Genomic DNA, 13,850 nt, shown 5'->3' with positions numbered 1-13,850 from the left:
TTCATACATTCATACATTCATACATTCATATCAATCTATATCAAAGTCACGCATGCCTTTCTTGTACGTGCTTCTTACAGCCGACTCGACCAGGCTTACGAACTTTTCTTCGTCGAGCTCTACATCACCGCTCTGCCACTCCGCTCGTGGTGCGGACTTCTGCTTTGGTTCAGTGCCATGCACTGAGAAGTAGTCTAGTCCGAGAAGCGCCGCCATGTTTCGGAAGCCTTTGTAGTTTAATGTGAGAGGGAGGATCTCTGCGATGACGGAACCAGGCTGCAACCACATTCCATGCGTAAGCCCAGCGCCGTGTACACCAACCAGCACATCTGTATTCCTAACGAGCTGGACTTGATCCCGGAATGGAATCTCGGCGAAATCGACTACCTGCAGCTCAATATGTGGTATTCTAGCTTTTGCTGTCTCGACGAGCTGCTCTTCGTTGATCAAACGTCGTGAGCCAGTACGCTTCACCCAGGTCACTCTGACGTTACCTTCTCTTGCGGGTGTCTGGATATGCAAAAACTCCAAGACCCTGGCGGAGAAGACTTGGAGCAGTTCCGAGTCCTCGCATGGTCTGGCCTCCCAGTCTCCTTGCCAGAATGGATTGCCTCCACCAGCTAGGGGAACTATGATGTCTCCGACATTGTCGGCCGTAATATTTTTCAATCTGATGGTGGACCTAGTTGCGAAGAACATATTCCAGAGCTCGTCGGCGGGCCCATCTTCATCGTCGTCTAGGAACACGACCTGCGTGTTATTCCTGTCGGCCTCGGTGAGAAAGGCCGCACCAGTTTCGGGGTTCACTGTGCTGCGAAGTGTGTCTAGTGTCAGGCTGGTAGCAAAGATCTCCATTAGCGAATGCCATAAGTTGGCACCTCCTTCTCTTTTCACTAGAACAGATATCCGACGGCCTGTGGACTTGACTTGGGGCGTCTGCTCATCACGCAAAAGAACCTCATGGCCGAACACATTCTTCGGGCCAGTGTTGTACCAGTACCCAATGAACTCGGCAACAGGCGGCACACCTCCGTCAACTTCCTCTTCTGAGAGCTGTCGCATGGCGCAGGGTAGTCTATACTTGTGTTGTGTGGCATTGAAAGCAGCGTTCGTGCCGTAGCAGAACGTGTCGGTTCGCTCCGGTACCGTCTTGCTGTGAAAGCAATGTAGCTGTGACGAGGTATTGTTGGTGCAGTAACTGACGGCAGAGTCTCTCAGATGCTCCAGGTAGTTCCTCTGGTATCGGTCTGCGCAGTACTCCGTGTGCTCCGGGACGTGTTGATACTCCACTGGTAGATCCAAAGTCGACGTATGGTTTCTGGGAGCGTCATCCGGATTTGTGTTTAGGATTGCTTCGTCGTGGGTTCTGAGTAGAGGGATGGCCAGATTCAAGGGCCGATCCCGAAGCCATGACAGCGTGAAGACGAACGCGAGTAAGAGACACATCGAATACACGATGGTACCTCCTCGTCGTGACAGAGAGGGCCGATTCGTGAGGAGTGTCATAACCACGATACAGTATAACACTGTAAAGTCGAACGCGTGCGGGCTCCCAGAGGCTGCGAGCTCTTAGGTCCAGATATGGATAGAGACTCTGGAGAAAGATTAAGAACAAGTAACTGTAGGCTCCAGCGGTATATTGCTCCGAATGTACACTTCAAAAAGTATCTGCCATTCCGGGCCAGCCAAATTCAGCAGTGCATGAGCGAATGCGTTTTAGGAGTGACACTGGGTGATTCTGCCTGCCAATCTGATAGATTTAACCAGGTGGCGTAATCGCTGCGCCGCACACGAGATAGGCGCCAGCATGATTGACGATGAAAGGGTATATCCCAGCGCTTCGCTCTATCGGGGACGGGAACGAATAGAAATAACGAGTCAGCAAACGATTATAACTCATTAGGCATCACTGAACTGCTCCATACGAGGTCGAGAAACTCTGGTATCAAATGTAGTTATTTATAGATTATTAACTGGACACCCATGTATACGACTGGGAAGTGACAGTAGCAGGTATCAACATGATCCGATATGAGCCTATGAGGGAGGGCTAGCAAGCGATTTGCCTAGCTATAGTAACCCCATTTCAGAATTTGTCAGGGTCTCAAGACACTAGGCAGAGGTAGATAAAGCAGCGGTGCCAAAGTCAGAGAACTGCGGTCGCTAAATATGTATCACATTTGCGTAGAAAGTCAAGGTATTAACAACCAATTAGCGGTCTGAATAAGCGCTTCGACCCGAACTCGCGGAACAACCAGAGAGTCGGCCCGAATGGGCTGCGTGTTTGTGGTATACCCCTGTAGCGTTTCACACCCGGGCCACAAACGAAGGCGTGCAGGGGCAATGGCTCACCCATGGTCCCATGGGGAAGGCTGGGGCTTTTCTACGGTTGGTGGCCTGCTAGCGTAGAAGCAGATACGTGACTCTTGTCAGACTACACGGTGATAGAAGCAGCTCAACGTACTGACATACACCATCGAAAGTCTTGGGCGAAGGTAGGGTCTCATCTATGCAGAAGAACAATCCTTGTTTTAGGTCGTGGTTCATGCTCTTTAGATCTTGTACCTGCGCTTCCTCACTCGCTTCTGCCTCGTAAAACCATGAGCCATGCGGACTTGCTCTATCATATACTATTCAGTCTTATGACATAGTATATTGAAACCTAGTCCTATCACAAGAACAGCCAATCTGTGTGATTCCAGTCAGGACTTGTCAATTTCACACTGGACAATGGACTTGTCGTTTGAGAAGGGGCACTCAAGGCTGGGGGTCAAGAGCTAGCTTTTCGTGTTGATATGTAAGCTCGTGACAACTTTCTCCAATCCTATTGCATATTCCCTCATCTCTGATGCCTGTAGTGCTGCGAACAATACTTATGCCTACGGCTCAAACTGTCTCCGAGACGATCCCTCCGGAAAATGCGCCACTTTTCGTGGAGGTTTATATCGCCAACTCGAATCGCAGACACGCGGAAAAGTCAACGAGTCACGAATTGCAACCGATGTTGACGACAGACGACAGGTAGTACTCGACAGCGAAGTGATCACTTTGAATGATCGCAACAACATGACAGCTTTCCCCCTAGCCGTTGCGCTCTCCGGGATGGGGGGCGAGCAAGGTTACACACCGTTGAACGCTCTAGGACTGGGATCTAACTCTACGGTACTTAGCCTACTACACACGGCCGGCACAGTCCCCTCAAGATCATGGTCGTATTTTTCAGGGCGCGTAGGGGCTTCTCGAGACTCACAATTCAATGGTTCAATCGTGCTAGGCGGGTATGACCGTGCAACGAGACAGGGGGACAACTTGACACTGCCAGTGCAGTTTAGTGGGGAATGTGGCTCTGGCTTGCCTATCCGTGTCACAAACATGACTATGAACTATCCCAATGGCACCGATCATGGCATCTTCACAAGAGAAGAACCAATGCTTACCTGCCTGTTTCCCGACGACGTCGCTGTCATGTCCATTCCCCTCACTGGAGTCTTCCATAATTTCTACGACGTGCGTGAGGGGCTCGCCATCTCTGGAAATAGCGATCGGTCGTTTGGAACCAATTATTACACGATGCTTTACGAGAATGAACCTGTCGCGTAGATTGAACGATAGCTTTATACTTAACAGCTACTAACTAAAATATACAGATATAAAGGAGACACTTCTGTAGAAATCGAAGGGAAAATGACGATACGGATCTCAAATGACCAGCTTGTCAGACCTGAACTCACGATCGCGGACTCCGGAGAAATTCAAGCCAATACTTCCCGACCCATTCTGAATATAGATTCCCTACAAAGTGAGACCGGAGGCAAGACCCCTTCGTTTGGATCTGGGTTTTTCTCTGCAATGACCTTGCTCGTCAATTATGATTCTGGAAAGTTCACTATATGGCCAGGGAGGGCGACGTATGAGCAGGATTTGGTACCCATCGCCTCGGATCACACTACAGCTGTTTGCAAAAACACACCAGACCCCGGACCAAGCCTGCCAGAGCCATCAGCAACAGTGGTGAAGGAGAACAAGGGAATTCCCAGCAGTACTCTTGCTGGAATCGTGGTTGGTTCCGTCGTAGGTATTGCCCTCATTGTGTCCGCCATAGTCTTCATCAGAAGACGAAAAAGTACGAGCAAGCCAGACGAGAAAGTCGACGAGATAATTCCACCTGAATGGAAAGCTTATGGAGCGCCAGCCTTTACCAAATCCCAAAGCCCAGTACAAGAGCCGCAGGAGATCGGCCCAGGTACAAGATACAGCGGGCTTCCAGAACTCGAAGCACCCTCGAGGATGACACGATGAAGACTAGAGCGTGGAAAGACATCACGGATGACACGGAGGCTTTGCCTACATCACTAAGCTTTCCAGCTTATTGTTTGAGTACAATTACGAGTATATGATTAGATGATTGTAACGAACGAGATACAAGATTGCAAAAGGATAGACGAAAAGCTCACAGCCTAGTAAAAGTTGTTGATAGAGCTAGACAAGTCATAATTCGGGACTAAGATGAGAATGTGCATACAGCACGTGGTGCTGCGGTTGCGCTGTTGGAAGATCCCTACAGCGGCTCTGTAATAGCTTGAGAAAGCTATTTACAGACTGCACGTACGACGCATTGGCGAGAATGGATGGCCCGCACTAGACAAAGGAAGGATGGGATTTGTGCTAAATATGGGCTCTCCAGATCCGTCCCCCGGTCGACGTATGGTACGCTCGATTGCCGCTCGGCTCCTGGGAGCATGAGCGCTTCCTACATCTGCGTGGCATATCGGGTTGTGCCACACTACTGCAGTGGGTTGTCACAGCATGTGGTACTTCCAGCCTATCGTCAGCAGAGCATGTCTTGGGTCTACTCCGCTGCGATCTACGACCTTAGATGCGATCATCGTATTGTAATCTCAGTATATATGAGCCAGCGACTGAACTCATTAGAAAAACTGCTGTAAGATGTGGGTAAGTGACTCCCACAGCGGCCTAGATTGAACGGGGGTCTCGCGCAAATTAGAGCAAAGCCCAAAGCAAGCCGTAGCCCAAAATCATAGTTCAGGGCGAATCGTTGGACAGAGATTGCAATGCCCCACTGCTCGAGATTGCTTCGAACACCACAAAGGTAAGACGATCGTCACAGCCTGAGACTTGTGTAAGGCTTGAGATGGAACGGGAAAGGGGGCGCTTGTGCGCAGTGACCACGATTGCCCAGGTAACTACGAGTGCAAGACTGACAGCTATACTCTCTAGAATGATGAATGCAGCCATTTTTCTTCCTCGACTAACCACGGACATGGTCCTCGTATGTAAGATCGCATTCGACGGCTTATTCCAAGATATGTTTTCGCTGAAGACTGTGTCGTGCGTACACAGATTCTCATAGCAGGGCAAAGCGCCATACATGGGTATGCCTTCGCATTTGCTGAAACATCAGCGCTTCTCCAGCTGGACAAGGCTGTTATCTTACACATTGTCTATGAAGTTCCACATATCAGGGTAGCAATTTCCAGCGCGATGTACGCCAAGGAACACTCGGTGAATTACTGGTTTGCTGTTGTAGGTAGAAGCCCAATCATATAATACAGCCAACAGGCATCCAGTGAGATTCACCCATTAATTTCAGTTTCTCGTTGGCTCGTTGGCGAAGTACATGAAAGTCGAACCGATACTTGGTGTCATCCGAGAAACGAGCGCGCGCGTTAGTTACAGCATCCTTGACGACACCAGGGTTTCTTATCGTGGGTGTTCATTACCAATGGTCGACATTAATGGCAATGGTACAGGCTTGGTCAGCTCGCTGTTGGAATCATACTCAGTATCTCTTACGCGAATGGATGATAACAAGAAATGAGTACTTTAAAGAGGAACTGGTCATGAAACGAGCAGTACTATGTTGATCCGGTGCAGTAATGCTTCCGCAATCTACTACTGACATAGCTTATAGATGAGGAATAGCGCTGGGAGACATGGGGATATGCTTGAGAGCTTTCAGCATGGATGACGGTCTACTCTGTAACAGGGACTATAAGACTTGTGCGTTGGGTTGGCGCAAGCGCTTGACATTGTGCTGTTAGTAATTTCTCTTTGATGGGTGTATTAAATGAAGTGGGATCATGATAGCGGCGATTCATATATCAGATCAATTCTGGCCGTTTCGAAGGCAGTGACGTATGAGTAATCTGATGGAGGAAGCTTCGCAGATAGCCCTGGTGGGTAGCTATCACGCACAGACCACCGCGCGTAGTGGACCGTAAACAAACCTCGTCGCATCCCAAGTTCGACTCACCTCAAGAAAGATCGCAGTCCTCACACGACCCATTGTTGCACGATGCCACCACGAACGGCCAACGTTACCCTCTCCGGTATGGTGGAAGATTTTTCAGAGGACGAATTTGCTAGAGATGGTGACGCCCTGCTCACGCCCGACTCCGCAGTCGAGAATCGCGCCCCTGCGCGGAAGGGAGGGAAATCAAAAGCCAAGCAAAAAGCTGCCACCTCGAGAGTCGCCAAAGTAAACACGCGGCGTGCAAGCGGAGCAAGCGTTCTCGAACCCAAGAAGGCAGCGGCAGAAAAGAAGTCCAGGGCACCTACGAAGCGTTCTGCTCTGGCAGAGAGAGACACAAATGCCGACGAAACCGAGGAGGTGGATGAGTTTGAGGACGATGCAGCCACGAAGCGAAATGCGAAAGACGCTGTGCCTGCCGCGAAAGCTACAAGGGCTACAAAGCGAACAAAAGCTAGAGTCGACGAAAGCATTGTAGAGCCTGCCGAGGCTCCGAAGAAGAGCAAGGGGAGGCCTACCGCGGCGGAGAAGAAAGCAGCCAAGTTGGCAAAGCAAACGGCATTGCCAGAGACTGTTCCAGAAACACAAGTAGACCCCATGGACGTCGAGGATTCAGGAGATGTGGAGCAAGTGCCGGAGACTCAGCCAGTCGTGCGAGCCGCGCAACGAAACGGGCGACATCAGACCTTACAACCGATAGCATCAAGCAGACCTCGACCGACGACTGGAGCACATCGAAGAGCTGGGAGCGCATCAGACACTGAGAGGGGAGACCCCATGCTACGGAGGAAGCTGGGTGAAATGACCAAGAAGTTTGATAACATTGACCTGAAGTACAAACAACTGCGAGATCTCAGCATGCAAGAGAAGGAAGGCAACTTTGAGAAACTCAAGCGCACCACCGATAAACGAGAACAAGGTCAGTTCGAATACGATCACGTGCGCAAAGCTAATCATCGGTAGACCAGAATAACATCATCACGGCTCTGAAGGGTCAACTTGAGGAGCAGAAAGCCATTGCGAGCCAGGCCAAAACGTTACGTACTGAGGTCGACGGACTCGAGGACGATGTCAAGCAATTAGAGATTGAAAAGAAAAAACTCACCACCCAGTTGAACGAATCTCAGAACGAGATCAAATCACTGCAGGCTAGACTTGCCGCGTCGAGAGCACAGAGCTCGGAGCCAGCCAGAGCGCCGGCCAATGCAGCCAAACAAAGACAAATCTACACAGGTACAGCTGATGCCGTCAAGGAGGCTCAGACACGGCAATTGAAAGAAGACTTGTATAGCGACCTCAGCGGCTTGATCATCACGGGCATTAAGCAGAATGGCGAAGAAAACGTCTACGATTGTATCCAGACAGGCAGAAACGGCAGTAAGTACGAATCCAACGATAAAGCACCAAACCTACTGACACGTCCAGCGCTCCACTTTCACCTTACCATCCCATCAGACGAAGAGCAGAAAGCGACGGGCCAAAGCTACGAGGATGTCGAATTTGCTTATACGCCCTTCCTGGATCAAGCCCGGGATAAAGATCTGATCCAGATTTTGCCAGACTACCTGCTGGAAGAGATATCCTTCCCTCGTCACCACGCTGTCAGGTTCTACGCAAGGATTAACGATAGTATTACGAAGAAGGTTGAATTCGCGGAATAGAATACGAATTCGATGCGTTATTGGGAGCGGGCATTGTTTTGTAGCTTGGGAGGAGCACGTTCAGAGCATGACAGGAGTATCGGCGTGTGAGCGGAACATGATTTGGGGGGTCAATACCAGGCTGTAGGGTCATCCGGGTATACTAATCACACTGAGGACGTCACTGCCGCACTCATTGTGATAACTGCGCTGTCGTTCTATTAAAAGGATGCTGAGACAGATTGGCGAAGGCAATAAAGTTACTGATGCGTTGGACAGGTCATGTGGTGAAGTTTCGATTGTGATGTACATGTCGCCATATCTACAGAGCCACGATGTGCAGGCATCTATTCCGGTAGCCACGCGCGAAAACTTATCCGTCGCAGCCCAATCCCATGAATCTGGGGGTGTAATGTTTTCATGCTTTTGACTTCTTGTCCTCCTCGGTCTTGATAAACTTTCTGATAGTCGCGTTAGCTTTCAAAGCGCTAGAATGTTGACCACTTTTCATCCATCCTCGTCAGAACCGCATCCAATCGGACCAATTGGGTCGTAACGACACAGCTCGAAGCATTGGGTAGACATACTGCACAAAGCTCTCCTCGTCCTTGTCCTTTGCGTTTATCGGTGGGCTTGTGGTGTCCTTCTTGTCGCCGCCGCGCATCGCAAGGGCGGCACCGCCGAAGGTTGTGCCGAGGGTGATCATCGCAAGCTATAGCAGTGCGCAGTCAGTCAAGAGGTCATGTCTGGAAAGAGCAATATGAATTGGTGTTTAATGAACCGCTCATCGAGCAGGTCATGCCGCCGGGGCTCCTGTTGTTCGCAGAATGTTTGGGATCGGATGAGGGTGTGTGTATCGAGGGGAGGGTACTGACGACGTGCGATCCAACCTGACGGCCGGCAATTGTGTACATGGCAACCATTGTGAATGGATTGGTGGCGATGGCGCTCGATGGATTCGGGGGATGTGATGGAGGAGGTTGTGGTGTTGATGGGATTGCGGGAAGCTTTGGAGGTTGAGTTTTGCTTGGTTGGAGCAGAGCTCGGAGGTTAGCTGCTCTCGCTCGACATCCATGACGGACTAGCTCGAAAACGTCCCGCCGACCTAACATGCAAGGATCCTGGGTTCCATCCATCCACTTTATCGAGCAACACAACATGCTTCCACGACTGCAAACCGTCTAGCACGCACCCTTGGTGCACGTCGTCGTGGTGCAATGGATCTCGACAACACCAATTGCGCTCCATGGCCAGCTCTCAGGAACTCAGACTCTCCTCGTCTGCAACGTCGCGTGCGTTTCCACCCACTTTGTGCATGCATGCATGCCATTCAATCGTGATATCAAGAGCTAATTATATATATTTGCCTATCACTCAGACCGCCTACCAACCGTATCTGCCACTCAAGCTCTGCAGACCCTGAGGGCGCGCGGTCAGCAATGTCTTCCGACCGGTCTGCCCCCGCTCGATGCCATATTACAGCCGCCGCCGACGACGTCAATTGGCGCGAGTATAAGAGGTGGAGGAGGAGGTGCAGGGCTCAAGCGTGGACAGGTGACTGAAGTGTACGGGCCTCCGGGAGTGGGCAAGACGACCTTTGCGTATGTTACTGGGCTTGCTACGGCGTGCGTGTGGTTGATGTCGACAGGGCGCAAGTATGCATCAATGCCATACACGCAGGACAGACTGCGGTATGGGTCGGTACGTGCAAAGATGTCCCGCCATATAGTCACATTCATCCCCCTGACAAACATGGTGCTTTCGCAGACGCAGGCGCCGCGATAGTCCACCGGCGACTCGAGGAGATAGTCCCCAAACCAGCCGTCAGAGACGCAAACGCGAATGCATCCACTCCGTCTACATCCCCGCTTCACCGGATCCAGAAACACTCGACCGCGACACTAGCACACCTCCTCGCCCTCTTCATCCGACCCCCCGCGACATTCCCCCCTAAAGGAACAAGCATCATCGTCATCGACGGCCTGTCCACCCTCCTCGACAACGCATATCCGCGCAAGCCGACGACGACAGCAACGACAACAACAACAACCAAACAGCAAAGCACAAGCAACAAACGCACCGACGCAGCAAAATGGGCCGCCGGACGCCGCTTCGCCGTGACGAGCGAGCTGGTCGCAAAGCTGGGCAAGATGGCTGCCATGCATGACCTCGTCGTGCTGGTAACAAGCCAGACCATCACCCGCATGCGACCGGGCGCCGGTGCGGCGCTGCTGCCCGCGATCAACGGGAGTGATTGGGATAACGGCGTGGCGACGCGACTGGTGCTGTTTCGAGACTGGCCGCCGCCGGCGGCGCAGACGTTTGATCCGGACGTTGAGCCGGAGAGGCTCGCTCGGCTCCGCTTTGTCGGCGTGGAGAAGCTTCCCGGTGTGGCGTCTGGCGGCGGTACGGGCAATGGCGTTGGGTCGGTGATTCCGTTTACCATTGAAGCGGTAAGCCACTCCCTCCCTCCCTCCCTCCCTTTCTTGCATCTCGTCACGTGTTGCATTGCTCACTTTTGCAAAACGCAGACCGGCATCACAGAACTCCCAATCAGCAACGACGACAGTAACATCGATGATGAAAACACCACCGCAACCACCACCACCACCGCCAAAGTCGCAATCCAGCACGCCCTCATCACCTCGCCAATCCGCCCACCTAAGCGCGCATACACGGAGATTGCAGACTCGGACGACGAAAACGGAGACGAAAACGGAGACGGAGACGAAGACGAAGACGGAGACGAAGACGAAGACGAGCCCCCGGACTCAGACGACCTGCTATACGGCTGGGATCATAACGACGACGATGGTGACGACGACGTGCCTCCTCCTGATGAAGGGGCAGCTACTCGCTGAGCAAAGCAGCGCTTGCAGGAACGACGACAGCGACAATGACAAGAACAGTGACAACAACAAGTATCACAGCGGTAGAGGGTGACTCTGTGCGTTGAATCTGCCCCGGCGGAAATGTATGTATGTAGCTAGGATGGATGGGATGCGAATTTCTTGGGAATGCGGGGGATTGGTCATGATCGATGGATGAACATGATGTGTATTGGCGTTGATAAGTTAACTGCTAATACTAGACAGAATAACACACAATACCTGAGATAGCCATGAATAAGATGACCTCTACAACACTAGAGACCAGCTCAGTCAAGACTGCACACGGTCCAGGCTCGAATATCACTGCAAGGGTGAACAAGTTCAAACAATTGTGATTTGATTTCGTTGCCTTTGATTGGCTTGTCTATACTACCATGTAGTGTGTGTCAAGTGTCACTCATGTGTGCACACAAGCAATGTGAACGACAGCCTTCATCCTGTAAAAAAGTTTATACATCTGCTCTCCCAGAAAACGCCGTGGCAAGCAACACGCTCCAAACCCAGAACAAAGTCATTTTATCATGTATGCAGAAAGACAACTCATGCAGCACCGGCACTAACGACGGGCTGTTGAACCTTCGTTACTTGATTGCCAGCGCGAATGATGCGGTTGCCAGCATCGTCCTTGATATATTGGACGTCTTTGTTCTCGCGCTGGGCACGCTTCCATATCTCGACTTCGCAACCACCGCGGATGATACCGACACGCATTGTGCTGAGGAGATTGTGTGCGCCGTTGGAGTGGAGATAGACACCACCGTTGAACATGGCAGTGGCATCTTTGCCGATACCAGATGTGATGAGAGCCTTGCCACCAGGGTGCTCCTTGATAAAATCGGTGAGATCGTGAACAATGCCAGCTACAGCAATGAGAGCACGGCCGTTCTTAGCCTGGTCGACGTAGTCATCCCATTCGAGAACCGGGAGTTGCTCGAGTGGTACACCCCAGTCAAGCTTAGCGCGCTTCTGGTCGAGCTTCTTCTGCAGTTGCTGAACGCGGCCCTTTTCAATCTCGTTTGAGCGGAATTGCTTCAGGTCGTACGCGAGGCCAAGGGACTTCCACATCCGGATGGACCACTTGGTAGGATCATACTGGTGCCACTCAATCGCGTTCCGGTAGTCACTCGGGAACTCGTGGTGGAAGTTGTGGTATCCCTCTCCGAGAGTTACAAGAGCGGTGATTAGGTGGTCGCGGGGTGAGTTTCGGTCGTCAAAGGGCTGGTCGCCGAGCCAGTGGGCAAGCGAGTTTACACAGAATGTGGCTTGCTGAACGAAAAAGATACGGAGGATACCGGCATAGATGAAGCCGCCGAGCCAGTCACCCCAGCCCAGGCCAGAAACCATCATGGGGAAGATCAAGCCCATGAAGATAACAACCTTCAAGTAGTTCTTGTGTTGCCAAACAACAACAGCATCCTCGTTGAGATCAGAGATGTCGGTACGGCCGATACGCTTTGGGTTCTGCTTCATGACCATCCAACCAAGATGGCTATACATGAGACCTTTGCGGACTGAGTAGGGATCCTTGGAGGTGTCGGTGTAGCGGTGGTGAGCGCGGTGGTCACGACTCCACCACCTGATTGAGCCTTCAACAGCACCGCCACCGACAGCGGCGAGGAAAATCTTGAGAGGAAGTCTGGCACTGTACGACTTGTGTGCCCACAGACGATGGTAGCCAGCAGTAATTCCCAAACCAGTCCAGAAGTAGTAAAGGACCGCCCACGCAGCAGTCTTCCATTGCAAAGGCGTCCAGAAAGCAGCAACACAACCGGCCAGAGGGACACCAATGATGAAGGTGACGTTTAGCCAGTTCACATGTTTGTACCAATTCGATCTCGTCATTGGAGTGTCTGTGATGTGAACCTTCTTGGGGTCGTATGATTTGTTGCGGTTAGGCTCGTTCGTGGAAGCCATGGAGGAGGGCTGAGAGGATAGATATTGAGGGTCAACAGCCAAATGGCCGGCGGTAGGTTGGTTTGAAGGCATCGTGGGAAGCTAGCCCAGCGAGAGCAGCTGTCTGAGTGGTATGTGAGAAGAAGATGCGGACGCTGGCAGCAGCCAGGTGATTAAAGTGATGTTGACAGTGGCCAACAGACACGTATGGTAATCGTAGTGTGTGTGTGTGTGTGTGTGTGTGTGACTGAACAGTACCGAATAGAGATGGTGTGGTGTACAGGGTACTGACAAGTGAAGGCGAGGATAGATGAAGGTGAAGGAGGAGAAGTAGAAGAGAAGGAAAGGAAGGATGAGCGAGCAGGTGAATTTTAAGGAAAGCAGAGTGGAAGTGGGCGGAGGATATGCGAAGGGAGGCGGAGATGGTAGGGAGGAATAGTAGCAGTAGTAGCAGTAGCAGCAGCAGTAGCAGCAGCAGTAGCAGCAGGAATTAGTGGTGGTGAGTGGCAGGCGAAATTCAAAAAAAAAAAAAAAAAACACCAGAGAGAGAATTGCGTGAAGCAACAGTCGGATTAGGAAAGGTGTGCCCCAACAAAATTCTGCCACCTTCCCATGGCGCCAAGAAGCGTTGATATGCAGGGTCTGGCGAGTTGTGATTGGCTGACAAGTCTCACCGCTGACGAAATTGATGAGGACTCGGCAGGGCCAGGGACAAGAAACAACAGGCACGCGACCCCACACACACACACACAGGAAGAAGGTCAACTGGCCGGATCCCTCGACATAATTAGACTTTCCATAATTACTGTAATTAGAATGTAGAGTTGTAATTAGAGTATGGAGAGTGATAATATGTAAGTTCCATGTAAGCGAGAACGAGAGTCGAAGCGAAGAGTCATATGAAACAATCCCCGAGGAGGGGGGAATCATGGATAATTGCCCTGGCTGGTCCGCCTCCTCCGCAAGTCCGTCAGCCATGACCATCACAAGCCAATTGACCGGCATGTTTTCTTCTCCCTTGACCTCACAGTATAATTACTTAGTTTCCGTCTTATCTTCTTGCAGCCGGACTTTCTTCGTGATAGGCACTTGCGCTGTCTAGACTCCGACTCCCTCCACTGGTGATGGAGGGATAGGTCTAACTAGTGCGCGGCA

General features: G+C 51.5%; 6 protein-coding genes across 6 annotated transcripts; 3 read left to right on the top strand and 3 right to left on the bottom strand.

Annotated features, from left to right (window-relative positions):
* Positions 1-6: 6 nt before the first annotated feature.
* EJ05DRAFT_471884 (uncharacterized protein) lies at positions 7-1,706 on the bottom strand. The gene has a single exon (XM_033743056.1). It carries the CDS (start codon positions 1,444-1,446, stop codon positions 31-33), a length of 1,416 nt encoding a protein of 471 aa, XP_033605374.1. The 5' UTR covers positions 1,447-1,706; the 3' UTR covers positions 7-30.
* Positions 1,707-2,169: 463 nt separating this feature from the next.
* EJ05DRAFT_516386 (uncharacterized protein) lies at positions 2,170-4,299 on the top strand (the record flags this gene model as incomplete). The annotated part of the gene is made up of 4 exons (XM_033748651.1): positions 2,170-2,197; positions 2,229-2,388; positions 2,859-3,596; positions 3,648-4,299. The coding sequence occupies 4 exons, from the start codon at positions 2,170-2,172 to the stop codon at positions 4,297-4,299; spliced, it is 1,578 nt and encodes a 525-aa protein (XP_033605373.1).
* A 1,927-nt stretch (positions 4,300-6,226) lies between these two features.
* EJ05DRAFT_471882 (uncharacterized protein) lies at positions 6,227-8,257 on the top strand. The gene is made up of 3 exons (XM_033743055.1): positions 6,227-7,190; positions 7,235-7,648; positions 7,697-8,257. The coding sequence occupies exons 1-3, from the start codon at positions 6,317-6,319 to the stop codon at positions 7,930-7,932; spliced, it is 1,524 nt and encodes a 507-aa protein (XP_033605372.1). The 5' UTR covers positions 6,227-6,316; the 3' UTR covers positions 7,933-8,257.
* A 72-nt stretch (positions 8,258-8,329) lies between these two features.
* EJ05DRAFT_506581 (uncharacterized protein) lies at positions 8,330-8,897 on the bottom strand (the record flags this gene model as incomplete). The annotated part of the gene is made up of 3 exons (XM_033747834.1): positions 8,787-8,897; positions 8,499-8,623; positions 8,330-8,372 (listed from the first exon to the last, which is right to left on the bottom strand). The coding sequence occupies exons 1-3, from the start codon at positions 8,832-8,834 to the stop codon at positions 8,330-8,332; spliced, it is 216 nt and encodes a 71-aa protein (XP_033605371.1). The 5' UTR covers positions 8,835-8,897.
* A 145-nt stretch (positions 8,898-9,042) lies between these two features.
* EJ05DRAFT_471879 (P-loop containing nucleoside triphosphate hydrolase protein) lies at positions 9,043-11,049 on the top strand. The gene is made up of 5 exons (XM_033743054.1): positions 9,043-9,203; positions 9,290-9,512; positions 9,560-9,612; positions 9,679-10,364; positions 10,443-11,049. Exons 1-5 carry the CDS (start codon positions 9,158-9,160, stop codon positions 10,770-10,772), a joined length of 1,338 nt encoding a protein of 445 aa, XP_033605370.1. The 5' UTR covers positions 9,043-9,157; the 3' UTR covers positions 10,773-11,049.
* Positions 11,009-12,927, bottom strand: EJ05DRAFT_20371 (uncharacterized protein). The gene has a single exon (XM_033739763.1). The coding sequence runs from the start codon at positions 12,786-12,788 to the stop codon at positions 11,343-11,345; it is 1,446 nt and encodes a 481-aa protein (XP_033605369.1). The 5' UTR covers positions 12,789-12,927; the 3' UTR covers positions 11,009-11,342.
* Positions 12,928-13,850: the final 923 nt, after the last annotated feature.

Source organism: Pseudovirgaria hyperparasitica, assembly GCF_010093815.1.
Source record: "Pseudovirgaria hyperparasitica strain CBS 121739 unplaced genomic scaffold EJ05scaffold_1, whole genome shotgun sequence".
Taxonomy (NCBI): Eukaryota; Fungi; Ascomycota; class Dothideomycetes; order Acrospermales; family Acrospermaceae; genus Pseudovirgaria; species Pseudovirgaria hyperparasitica.
This window is presented reverse-complemented; position numbering and strand designations above follow the sequence as displayed.

Bases quoted from the DNA above. Each gene is read 5' to 3' on its own strand.
- EJ05DRAFT_471884 (XM_033743056.1), bottom strand. From the start codon at position 1,446: ATGTGTCTCTTACTCGCGTTCGTCTTCACGCTGTCATGGCTTCGGGAT.
- EJ05DRAFT_471882 (XM_033743055.1), top strand. From the start codon at position 6,317: ATGCCACCACGAACGGCCAACGTTACCCTCTCCGGTATGGTGGAAGAT. The intron at 7,191-7,234 runs GTCAGTTCGAAT...AATCATCGGTAG, and splicing joins CACCGATAAACGAGAACAAG to ACCAGAATAACATCATCACG. The intron at 7,649-7,696 runs GTAAGTACGAAT...TGACACGTCCAG, and splicing joins CCAGACAGGCAGAAACGGCA to CGCTCCACTTTCACCTTACC.
- EJ05DRAFT_471879 (XM_033743054.1), top strand. From the start codon at position 9,158: ATGGCCAGCTCTCAGGAACTCAGACTCTCCTCGTCTGCAACGTCGC. The intron at 9,204-9,289 runs GTGCGTTTCCAC...CCTATCACTCAG, and splicing joins CTCCTCGTCTGCAACGTCGC to ACCGCCTACCAACCGTATCT. The intron at 9,513-9,559 runs GTATGTTACTGG...TGATGTCGACAG, and splicing joins GTGGGCAAGACGACCTTTGC to GGCGCAAGTATGCATCAATG.
- EJ05DRAFT_20371 (XM_033739763.1), bottom strand. From the start codon at position 12,788: ATGCCTTCAAACCAACCTACCGCCGGCCATTTGGCTGTTGACCCTCAA.